The 12,397-nt window shown below is 32.8% G+C and overlaps 2 protein-coding genes and 1 long non-coding RNA gene across 6 annotated transcripts in view; all 3 read right to left on the bottom strand.

The window, feature by feature from the left end:
- Positions 1-56: 56 nt before the first annotated feature.
- Positions 57-2,049, bottom strand: LOC124952532. 2 transcript variants are annotated; one of them, XM_047502553.1, is made up of 3 exons: positions 1,283-2,049; positions 867-1,202; positions 57-591 (listed from the first exon to the last, which is right to left on the bottom strand). In XM_047502553.1, exons 1-3 carry the CDS (start codon positions 1,557-1,559, stop codon positions 575-577), a joined length of 630 nt encoding a protein of 209 aa, XP_047358509.1. In that variant the 5' UTR covers positions 1,560-2,049; the 3' UTR covers positions 57-574. The 2 variants fall into 2 exon arrangements, with proteins under 2 accessions (XP_047358509.1, XP_047358508.1); XM_047502552.1 differs by having other exon boundaries at positions 57-1,202.
- A 137-nt stretch (positions 2,050-2,186) lies between these two features.
- On the bottom strand, positions 2,187-4,722 carry LOC124952528 (deoxyribodipyrimidine photo-lyase). Of its 2 annotated transcripts, none has more exons than XM_047502545.1 (7): positions 4,593-4,722; positions 4,381-4,461; positions 4,174-4,300; positions 3,778-4,106; positions 3,122-3,672; positions 2,798-3,039; positions 2,187-2,708 (listed from the first exon to the last, which is right to left on the bottom strand). In XM_047502545.1, exons 1-7 carry the CDS (start codon positions 4,614-4,616, stop codon positions 2,536-2,538), a joined length of 1,527 nt encoding a protein of 508 aa, XP_047358501.1. In that variant the 5' UTR covers positions 4,617-4,722; the 3' UTR covers positions 2,187-2,535. The 2 variants fall into 2 exon arrangements, with proteins under 2 accessions (XP_047358501.1, XP_047358500.1); XM_047502544.1 differs by having other exon boundaries at positions 4,381-4,473; positions 4,593-4,651.
- A 5,398-nt stretch (positions 4,723-10,120) lies between these two features.
- The window catches only part of LOC124952420, a 52,756-nt gene continuing 50,479 nt past the window's right edge, over positions 10,121-12,397 (bottom strand). The window contains exons 6-7 of one of the 2 annotated variants that reach the window (XR_007101896.1): positions 12,130-12,335; positions 11,162-11,176 (exon numbers count right to left, since the gene is read on the bottom strand). This is a non-coding gene — a long non-coding RNA (uncharacterized LOC124952420). Of the gene's footprint in view, positions 12,336-12,397 lie in introns of both variants that reach the window. The other variant, XR_007101894.1, reaches the window with a different exon arrangement.

The following is a 12,397-nucleotide window of genomic DNA, read 5'->3' on the forward strand; positions in this document are numbered from 1 at the left end:
TTATTTTAGTACCTACAATAGGGTTATGCGCAAATATCAAAAGCTCTTTATACAAATGTTGTACATCTCGTTTTTTTTATTTTAAAGTATATACGTTATATATAACATACAACAACCTAAATATTCTTATCCTAATTCTTAAACTGTCCTATATATATATATATATATAATAGTTGTACTCTTGAACGGAGATTATATTATCGTTGTATTTTTTTGGCTTAAAAATATTATAAAATGTTGTTATACAAAAATTCATGTATCGTATATTTACATATTAGTATTATGTATTATATCCTATCAGACATACAATTTTTTGCTTACAATACTGAATAATGTAACAAAACATGCAACAAAAGAATACATGTATTGCAATTCATAAAAAAATATCTGTATAGGTGTAACAAAAATATGAGTAGAGTTAGAATAGAAATTAAAGGATTTTTTGACAAATTTTTTGCCTCCTTTAAACAGCTCAAATAGTCTCTCTTAATGTATTTAAAGGCAGTTTTGTTAAATGGTACACATATCTATAAAAAAGATATATATACAAAACAATATATCCTTAGAAAGATATTCATTCCCTGTTTTCATCTAAATATCAGTAAAATATCATATAAAAATATACGTATAAACCTTCTATCATCATCTTAATTTATAAATAATCTAGCGTGCAAAATATATATATATATAAATGTGTGTGCGTATAAACTTAACCTTATTTTTGTTTCTAAATGGACGGAATATCATATTGAAAAGTTTACAGATACAAAATATTTATATATTTCTAAGAGTAAAACACTTATAATGTTTTACTTATGTACGAGATTCAAGTTGAAATTTAGTTTGAGATTCTGTAATATATTTACGTTTTTTCTGTTGAACATTTGCTTCAACGTGAATCAAAGCACTTGCTATAAGCAAGAGTACGCTGCCTATTACACCTAAAGCAAAGGACCATCCCAGATAGTTATTTGTATGACCAGGCATCCATCCTTCTGCATTTCCAAGAGAGGCAAATATAATAACGGCGATGCAACCGCTAATGCCACCAACTAATACCATGTACCCGATGAGTCTGATAAGTTCAACATATAGTTTCTGTTCTTGATCGCAACACAAGGCATACAATAAAACACATACAAAGGATATTAGACTAAGCAAAAAACAGAACGTAAAAAAGAATTGTGTGGCTATCATGAATGCTGTAACAGAAAAAGAATTAATGTTATGTATTATCATTTTGAAAGGAGAAAATTATTCTAATTTCAATGTGTAAACTTACAAGGCAATAGAAAACCACGAATTTCTGAATAACCTTTCGTGAATGGATCGTAGACCCATCTGCAGCCAACAAAAAAGCGAGTCGGTGCATCTGCTTCACGAGGATTTGGTAAAGATCTGAAGCAATGACTCCAAAGACCTAACTTATCGAGTTGAGCACTGGTGATTCGATAATCACTCACTAACCATGCGGGCGTGCCAAAGGCTATGCATACACATATGAACGCAATTAAAAACACACCTATTCCTATATTTCCCGATAAACTTCTCTTCTTCATGACGGACTCTTACAAACTTTGCTTTTCCTTAATCTTATATTACTTCTCCTCGATCTTAAACGATGTTTCTCGACGAAACTCTAACTAAGAGAATCTACTTATTTATCCGACGGTTATCCCACGGTATTAACCGCACCCCAAGTAATTTCTGAGCTTCGTGCCACACCCACACAGAACGTTGCGTATTGTTAATGTAACACCGCTGTGTCTGTCACAGTGGTATACAATGTCGTAACGTTCGACCCACCCAATTCAACTTTATTCAACCCTACTCGACGTGACCTAATCTTCAAGACTACCCACACTGTATCGTAAACTGAAATTGTCATCGAGTAATAAACTGCGCATGCGCGCATTATTAAATCAATGGCGCGATTTTATCAGCGATTTGAAAAAAAAAGAAAAAAAGAAATAAAAATAGAAATAACAATCTTGTGAATTAATAACTACCTCGGTCGATATTTCTTACAGATACATATATATATATTTTTTTTTTTTTTTTTTCATTCTTCGTTAATAATGCCAATGTTACTACGATTGGAAGATAATGGAATTATCTATTCATGTCGCGTCTATAGTTACGAGAGTGATTCATTACCATTTCGACTTATATCCTTAAGTCGTTTGAAATACCGAACGTCCTTGCTTGACAGTGTGGGAAACTCGCTTATTTTTTTTTTTTTTTTTTTTTTTTTTTTTTTTGTTATATTATACGCGGTTTAGAATTTCAGGGTTATATGCATAAAGGCACGCAGATTTTTTTTCTCCCATTGTAACAACTTGTGAAATCCTTCTCTTGTTTCTTTTCTCCTTTTTATCCATTCGTATTGTAATTATCTTTCTCTGATGATCTTAATAAAAATAATGATAATGTACATAGATAATAAAAAAAAAAAAAAAAAAAAATTATTTATCAAACGATAAACAAATATAAAGAAAAAAATCTTAATTTAGTAATTAATGGTCGTAAGTGGATTTATTTGGATAATTTTTGTTTTTTGTTTGGATTTTGTTCAGACCATTTGGAAACGAACGCTTTCACATCAAATTTTCTACGACATCCTTCATAATTCATATATCTTATTTTTCCAAATATCTCACGTTCTTTGAAACCCCGATCATGAATACCACAGATTGACCACATGCAACCTAAAGGAATTAAAACTTTAAATAATTTATGTTATCGATATATATGGTTATATTTATTGTTTTCATATAAAAATAAATGTATGACAGACCAACATAACCATTAGGATCATTTCCATCTAAACTATATTTATCATTTAGATATAGTGACCATTCTAGGGCGTTTTCTGGCGTAGGACTCCATTCTAATATTTTTTTAGCCCAATACATCCTTAAAAATCCATGCATTTTACCTTTATGGATTAATTGATTTTGGCATGCATTCCATAAATCATCGTATGTCAATGAATTTTCCAATTCGTTCAAATTATATGTATGCAGACGTTTATCATGTCTACGTATAATAGATATTGTAATAATTTAAAATAAAAAAGCAATGAGGATAAATGAAAAATAATAATCAATGAATTTATTACCTATGTACATTTAAAGTTTCTATTGCCCAATTATAGGCACCTTTTATACTATCATAATTTTCATTGTAATAACAAAAATTATCACTTAATTCACGACGTACAACAGCTTCTTCTATAAAACATTCCATAGACTTTTCCATAGTCCTTTTATATTCCATCACTTCTAAGACACAACGCTGTACTGATATCATACCAAAATGAAACCATGGAGATAAATTACTAACAACATTAGATATTGGATCGTTACGTTTGGAATGATACACTTTTAAACGATTCTTTAAAAAGTCCTCCAATTCTAAAATACCACCCAAATATCCTGACTTTACGCATGTAATTTCTTCTACCGACGTATCTGCTTCAACATTTTTTAACGCATTATCCCACTTATTTTTTTCAAATGATTCTGTAGAAGAATATTTATGTTTTATAACAGGTGGAAAACCTGTTAGATATTCTTTTAACTTAGAATGTATTTTAGGGCGGATTGTTCTTGCAGAATACTCTAATTTATCGGATGCAATCCAACATGGCACAATATTATGAGCATCTACCTTTGTAAAAACAAAAAAAAAAAAAAGAAGTACATTGAATATTACTTATATAACGAAAGTATAATAATTATAAAGAAAATTTTTATGGTTAAAAATTTAATATACTTGATATATGGAAACTTCATTGGGTAATTTTTTCTTTACTTCATCGATCCAAAACAAGGGTAATCTTAAGGGAAGAAAATCTGTAATTACTGCACCAATTTTATAATTTTTGACAAAATCTGGTATTATCAAATTTGGTTCACCGTTTAACAGATGAAAATTTATATTCAAATCGATACATTCTTTTTCTATTTCCCTTAAACCAATTAAAAGAAATTTATAATGTCTCATTGTCGCATTAAGAAATTTTGGTAATATGCAGAAACAAACATGAAGGGGTACTTTATTCTTAATAGCTGTTTTTTGTGCGAATAGAAATGCCCAATTATCTAAAATAACATTATATAAAATATATTATTTTATTCTATTCTTTTTAAAAGCATCAAGTATATGTACCCTGAACTCTAGCATCACGAAACATCCAATACAAAATACCCTTGCAATCCTTCTTTATATCATTTAAATTTGTTAACTGTTTAACTCTTTTTGTATTAAATTGAAAGGTTGTCACAGAATTTGCAATCTATATAAAATTAAATACATATAAACGATATTTGTTAACTATTACTAAGAACAAATAAAACATAAATACGTATATCTCACATTCTTTCTATCATTTTTTATTTTAGTTAATAAATCAAGTGTATCGAAATTTTTCTTCAGAGTCTTTTCCGCCATTGTTACCTGTAAAATACTCTTTACTTCTTTATTATCAGAATATTATATATATATATATATATATATGTGTGTGTGTGTGTGTGTGTGTGTGTGTGTACTAAACGTTAATATAAATTATTATTATAAATAAAACTCACAAGTTTAGACGATCCTTGAAACATCTATGACGTTCACGCGACAAAAGATCACAACAAACTGATTTAATGTAAGTCAAGGTAAAGTAGAGATTCGATCGTTTGTTTATATTGACAGTACGCTTAGAGAGGAATTAAAATATTAATGGAAATAAAAACAGAAATAATAAAAAACAAATGTTCAATTTTTGATTATAACATTATCGCATATATAATTATGCGATATCTAACAACAAAAAATATTATCTATTGTTATTAATTATCATACATTCGAGTTATCTATAATTTATCCGGCTCATTTATCCACCATCGATAATGTAGATTTCTAGATACGAAACCTCCTAAGATGGTAAGTTCATTTCTGTATTTATCGACTTGTCATGGTAAACTTTCGCTGCTTCATAGATGGTACAACGTATTTAAATTGGAGAGACCAAAGTATAACATTATTTTACATATTTATATAATTTATCTAAACATATTATTATTATAAATATATATATATATATATTATTGTTCAATATTTTAACGAAAGAAATGTAATTCGATGAAATGATATAATTATATATTTAAACAATGTAATCGACAATGGACGAATTTTCATTACAAAGGACGACGTCGACGATATTTTTTTTTATTTTATTGCAAAGAAAAATATAAATCTTTAGGATGAAACCCCCAAGAAAGCATGAAAATTGTAGAAAGCTTTTCCGGAAAATCTAAATTCTACGAATGATTGAAGCGCTCCCACAATAGGGAAGCATGGGAACGAGGAGGTTATTCGATCAAGAGTGTTTCCCGAAGGAAGGATCGTCCCAGGTAGCTTGTTGCCTATATATATATATATATATATATATATATATATATATATATATATATATATATATATATATATATATATATATATATACACATATATATGGCTACGTTTAGAATACGGTTCATTTTTCCTAAGGGAAAATGCATCGTGTCTTTCTACGAGAAAACGAAGGACATATAAACAGGCGGTCAGGATGTCATCGTTCTCTCTTTCCCTCGTTTTCCTCATTTTCACGTAAACCGGAAACGTCGAATTATCCGGTTTCCCCGATAAAACGAGAAAATTTCCCACCAGCGAGAGGATGAATTTCCCTTTGGACTAGGAGTTTATGTTAAAGATGGAAGAGGAAAATCCAGAGAAAGATGGTAGTAACCTTGCCTACGGGATACCCTCGGTTCAATGAGATCCTGATCGGCTTTGAGGTAAAACGATCATTTTGACGATCGTCCGTCAAATTTAAAGAGATTCTAAGAGAATAGATTAATATTGTCACGTGGTTCAGCTAATCATTTACCTATCTCGATCATCCACGTTCCTATAATCTTGTATTATACTTAAGAAGAAATAATTCAAGTGGGTCAATCGGAAGATGATAGACGCGAATAAGCATTTATCCATATCATTATTATTCCTCTTAATTTTATTCGACTGTTTAACTATAAAAGAAAAATTTTCTCGAAGCTATCGATCATCATAATCTTTATTTTCTCTGACTATCCTAATAAGATATACGTATGTACATACTCGTCATTTTTATTTTTCTTTATTATTTTTAATTTTCTCATTTTATTTTTCTTTTCTTTTCTGTTTTTTTTTTTTTTTTTTCACGAAACAGAAAAATCTTCACAATTCTATGATACCCTGCTTTCGAATGAGAAAACTCCTTTCTTTCTCTCTCTCTCTCTCTCTCTCTCTCTCCCTCTCTCTCTCTTTCATTGAAAAATTCGCTTCTAGGAGACAATCAGACGATACGTTTTTAATTCTCAAGAGATTCGATCGTTCCACTTTTGATTATTAAAGGATTCGATCGAGTTGAAATACAATCCAATTATGAAAAAGTCGAAGACATTAATGAAACAATCGAGTGACGTTGATGAAGATTTGAAAATACATGATTATGTATTTGGATATATACTTTGATGTATATATATATATATATATCATATATACATATATATAAAGATTTCCTTCATTTTCTCTTTCTCCTTTATTATCGCAAAGATTTTGATTCTGATAGCTTTTCCAAGCGTTCCTATTTCCAAGTGAAAGCGCACGCGTGCTTTCATCGATGTATTTTTCTGGTGTGTATTTCCTGGCCCCATTTGGCCCCAGAATGAATTAACTTTCGACATCGTATGGCATCCTGTTAGATCGTAAGACAGACGTAAACCGTCGATGGCAGGCATAACGTTAGAACGAGAAATAGGAAAATAAAATTCGTTCGATGAAAACCGAATCGAATGTGAAAACTAATATTTTACGTTTACGATTATTAAACGTAAGAAAGGGAGAATAATGAGGGAGCCTTGAAACGAAAAAACAAATCGATCTGTTAGATAATACAGAATGGAATTCATTAATACAAACGATATACACGTGCCTGAATACAATCGTTATTAAATCGATGATCTCGGTTAATAATCAAGTTGATCTTAAGCTTTTCAAAGGAGTATCAAGGATGAGGTGCACCGATTCAATTAGTAATTTAATTCGATGGAAACATTGAGAGGATTGAATACCACTGAACCGATCGAACCAATTACCCTCCTTTCTCATCCTTTCTAGGCTACCCTGTAAAGTCATGTAGGAGTTGGCAACATCCTGCCAGGACTCCCACCCTGTTCCATCCTACCTATTCATTCTCTCTCTCTCTCTCTCTTTCTCTTCCTCCCGCCCTTTCTCTTTTCCCTTTCCCTATGAAAGAGAGAGAGAGAGAGAGAGAGAGAGAGAGCCGAATTGGAATTTATCAAACAATTTCAAGTGTTCCCTATGTGCGGGTTCCCAACAGGACACACCTGTTCAGGTAAACCAATCTCTCGCCAGGGGTGTCGAGGGCCATTCGATAGAAAAAGTGGCGATTTGCCCGAAAATCCGGGACTTTCGTAGCAGGTTGTCAGAAGGGAAAAGGGAGTATCTGTTATAGTTATAGGAGGTTAAAGGTTCTTCTTCTCTGTGCCCTCTTTCGGTAAAGGTACTCTTCCCATCCTAATTTTCCCGTGGGATTTTCCAGAGTAGAGTGAGAGGTACTCTCTCTCTCTCTCTCTCTCTCTCTCTCTCTCTCTCTCTCTCTCTCTCTCTCTCTCTCTCTCTCTCTCTTTCCTTCTCCCTCTCTCAGTCAATCCGATTGGCTACGACGACGACGGAAAGCGCGCTCGTATCACAGGGTAGCAAGGTTTGTAGAGGTCTGCTCAACTTACTTCTCCTCTTGCGGCTAGCTCTGATTCGTTTGGAAACCTAGTCGGCCGAACCTTTGAACCTTTCTATCCGATGAAAATTCGATAAATGTCAATCAATACGAACGAGATCAGATCTTTTTATTTTCTTTCGAATTTTTTCTTTTCTTCTCTCTCTCTCTCTCTCTCTCTCTCTCTCTCTCTCTCTCTCTCTCTCTCTCTCGCTTCCGTTTTTTTTCCCCTCGATTGACCGTTCTACACGATATGCCAGAGTTCAAAATACTTTTAGTTCAACTTTCGGTCAAAGGCTTTTGTTAAAACGCTAATTTAAATTTCACTGAAATCTATTCTTGAATAATAAAAAGTTCGGTATATATAAATCTATTTTTGATTCTTATCTTTTCTTCTTTTTTTTAGGAGCGATATCGAATCGATTACGATATAAGATGTTAGCCGTAAGAACTTTGTTTCTTCAAAGAAAATAGAAGAAGAGGAAGAAAATGAGAAAAAAGAAGATGAAAATTCAAGAAGAAAAAAGGAAAATAGAAAATAGGTAGATACTTTTACTTCCATATATTTTTTTTTTTTTCTTTTTGGTATTAAGGACCGACTAAATCCATATATATAATACACACACACACACACACACACATACACACGAATTTACATATATACGTGCATACGTATGTGTATGAGCATCGTTTAATTTCAGAAGATCCCATAAACATTATATCCTCGCGCTTTAGGGTGAACAACGGGTGGGCGCGCGCGCGAGAACACGTCTGGTAGAAAATACGCCCTCGTAAAATAAAAAGGGTATAAGGTGGAAGCGAGATGAGAATAGGAAGCAGAAAAAGAAGAAAAAGTAGAAGAAGAAGAAGAAGAAGAAAAAGTATAAGAAAAAGAAAATAAAGAGGGAGAAGGGAATGATGCTACGTTAAAAGGGTGTACTCTTGGAGTAAAAAAAGGAAGCAGGAGAAAAAAGGGATGGCGAAGAGAAAATCGCATGCGGAGAAGAAATTCTCGAAGGGTTGGAAGGAAACAATACAAAAGCGAATCTCCGTTGTCTATTCTCAACGTACTCATACATTTACTCGTATTTTTGCATTACCGTGATTCTCTAATTACGAAAGCCTAAGTTATATGGAAGTGGTAAATATTGTTCTATAAAAAATAAAATAAAAATAAAGATCGTTAGATTAAGAATAAAATTTGTAGAATTATCGAGAGAGAGAGAGAGATTTTTTTCAAGTCCTTTTTTCATTATTTTAATTTTTATTTTATTAAAATTTTATTTTAGTTTAATTAATTTTATTTAGTTTCTTTTTTACACTATTATATTATATCAACTAAAACGTTCAAGTTATAAGGGGCGAGGATAACTAAATAAAATTTGTAAGATTATCAAGGTTGAGAGTGAAAGAAATAAAAAATGTACCGAAAATAAATTTTATCGATAAAATTTCGACATTTTTATTTTATCTTTTTTCTTTGTTTCTATTTTATTTTTGTTTCCTTGTATTTTTATTTTTACTTTTTTTTTTCTTTTTTTTTTTTTTTTTTTATTAACTCTAATAAAATATTTTAATAAAACGAGGATCGTTCGAATCCGTTCAACGAACCGTGTTAATCTTTCAGATTTTAATACAGTCCACGTATCGTTCGATCGACGATAAAAAATTCAAAATGCAGGGTATTCCCGTGTTATCGTGTTATATCTCGCTAGAAAATCGAACGATATCGATACTCCTCTCTCTCTTTTTCTCTCTCGAAAATCAACTGGACGAACATATCGCGTTTGGGTCGACGTACGAAAATTTCATCGGACCCGGCCGCTTTGTTAATTATTTCGTTACCATATGCATAATGCATCGGTTGGCTTACTAGATATTATGGCTCCGAACCGATATCAAATCACATTTTTATTATTACCTATACAGGAGATATATATCGTGGAAATGGAAACGCCTGGATATATCGATATCGAGGAAATGTCATAAAGTTACCACGTTCGTCCTTTGAAATCAAATTTTCAGTCTATATATATATATATATATATTTATTTATATGTATATATGTGCATCCGATATACACACGTATACACACATATATACATGCATTCATATGGATACAGGTATATGTATAGAGAATGATTTGATCTTATTGGAAACAAAAGAATCGAGAAGCTATTCTGTAGGAATTTGCTTTCCCCCGTAAAGTACGACTAACTTGAATAAGTCTATATATATATATTATATATATATATATATATATATATATATATATATATATATATATATAAATGTAGATATGTGTTAAAGCGTATACTTCAGCACGTTACCCTTAGGATCTCGGGTACAACGGACGTTATATAGAAACCATAGAAGCGAGGTTCAAGGGGGCACCCTTAAAAGGTCAAAAGTTCGTTCTCCGTTTGCACCCTGCGAGCAACATCTTCGAGGGTTGCCGGTGCTACTGCCCCTGTCGCCTGGCAACACCGGTTTCTCGAGTGGCGAAATGAAAGCCACCAACGATTTTCCTAGTCAATGACCGATCATCGTTCCATACCTATCTCTCTCTCTCTCTCTCTCTCTCTCTCTGACCTTATTTTTATTTTTTTTTCTTCTTTTTCTTTTTTATCGAACGTCTACTCTAACGTTCTATTTTTTTTTCTTTTCTTTTTTTTTTTCATTATTATCCCAGACAAGAGATTGAATATCCGATCACATTGAGGGTTTGCCAGTTAATGTAGTTAATAAAATGTTTCATAGAGAAAAAACGGAGACTATTGAGATGAAGTTTTGGCTATTGAGATGAAGAAATCCGTGGCTCGTTGCCGAGGAAGAGGGAAAAAAATATAAAAGCTTTTGCGTCATTGATCCTTAAGTTCCTACGTATTTTTCATCCACATCATCTACTTACTATCTCAAGATTATTCGATCGATCGATCGATCGATCGATTAAAGGAATTTTTCCTTTTTTCTTTTCTTTCTCCCTTTTCATTTTCTTTTTTCCTTTTGTCTTTTTCTTTTCTTTTTTTTTTTTTTTTCTTCAGAAATTCACTAGAACCCAGGGTCAGTCGTTTTATCATAAAATTAAAAAAAGATATCTTAAGGATTATTTTGAAATAAAAATTACTATACGTTTTGTCGATGATACTTCGAAGATCCCCGAGATATGGGATGGTAGATTTCACGATGCACATTCCCAGAATTCAATAAAACGACGAGAAAGGTTTTGGCGTACCCTCGTAAACGGATAATATGCTATTCAGCACATAACTTAGGAAGAGCTGTCGCATCATGGTAGTTTCCTCGACAGCTATTCCGGATTCTCCTCTTCTCTCGTGAGCTAACCCGAGATTACTCGCGAAACTGCAAGCGCAAAGAGGACGATAGGGATGAGTCTCGGCTTGATAACGACGAGAAAGATGGAAGAATGGGTACTAGTGCGAGAACTAAGGATGGCAACATCGTTTCTTGTACCGCGTTTATGACCAAATACACTGGCTCGACTTAAATTTTTAATTTAAGGAGTAAGAGAGGGAATAAGAGAGAGAGAGAGAGAGAGAGGTAACATTTTTAATATCGCCAAAGAATATTATCCTTCAAAACAATATTTTTTCTCTACGTGAAATTGTGAATTTTCTTGAAAACGAAGAGAAAAATTATTTGTTATCAGAAAAAAAAAAAAAAACAGAAAAAAGGAGAAAAATAAGAAAACGTGAGAAGAGAGAAAAAAAGAGAAAAGCAAGTAAGAAGTAATGGAAAGGAGAAATGATTGAACGAAGGAACGAAGGAACGAGCAGGTGATGGTTTCTCGTAAAACGAACAAAGGACTCGAAATCCTTCGATGGAATTTCGTACGACCTCGAACGATCCTCGGCGGGGCCGTTCGTACGACGCCGTGTGTGCCTCCTGTCTTCGATAAATTTCTCAAACGAATGATCCCGATGGACTACTGGTGGTATTCTCTCGATGGAATGTCGCGTACGATCTGTTATGGAATTTGATGCTCTCGAGAGTGTACCTTTGTAATCGAGTCTACTCGCTAAAATCCAAATCATACGAGAGAGAATAAATCTATTCTGTCATTAATAATCTATCGATCATTTGAATATTTACATTCGTTATTCAAAATTATTTTTATATATATGTTACGCGATTGAATTTCCTCGTTCGTAAACTTTGCCTCGTAATGTTCGTAAACGAAAAGAATAATGTCGTCGATAAAATAAAACAAAAAAAAAAAAAAAAGAAAAATTGAAGAGAAAAAAAGGAATTATCGAATTCTGGAAGGGGGAGTCTGTTAAATAAAAGACGGTCACTTTTCAGGGACGACTTGCTCTCCGTAGCTAGTAATCCACCGTGCGTAGACATCTGCTGGCCATCTGCCAGTGAACTCTTCCAGCGGTAAGAGAGCAGCATCAGCAACAGCAACAGCAGCAAAAGGGACGGGACGAGTAGTCCTGGTGAACCGGTGAGAGAGGGCCACCCTCCTCGATCTTCTTGTGCAAGGTGCAAGGTGTCGTGGCTGAAATCAGAGGCGAGTAGTACTCTTCTCTTTTCTTCTTTCCATCTGACAGACGAAAAAGA

This window comes from Vespa velutina, chromosome 10 (genome assembly GCF_912470025.1).
Source record: "Vespa velutina chromosome 10, iVesVel2.1, whole genome shotgun sequence".
Classification (NCBI taxonomy): Eukaryota; Metazoa; Arthropoda; class Insecta; order Hymenoptera; family Vespidae; genus Vespa; species Vespa velutina.

Coding starts and splice junctions, on each gene's coding strand:
- LOC124952532 (XM_047502552.1), bottom strand. CDS start 1,559: ATGAAGAAGAGAAGTTTATCGGGAAATATAGGAATAGGTGTGTTTTTA. Junction 1,203..1,282: donor TCGTGGTTTTCTATTGCCTT/GTAAGTTTACAC, acceptor TTTCTGTTACAG/CATTCATGATAGCCACACAA.
- LOC124952528 (XM_047502544.1), bottom strand. CDS start 4,616: ATGTTTCAAGGATCGTCTAAACTT. Junction 4,474..4,592: donor TTCAAGGATCGTCTAAACTT/GTGAGTTTTATT, acceptor AAAGAAGTAAAG/AGTATTTTACAGGTAACAAT. Junction 3,673..3,777: donor ATGAAGTTTCCATATATCAA/GTATATTAAATT, acceptor GTTTTTACAAAG/GTAGATGCTCATAATATTGT.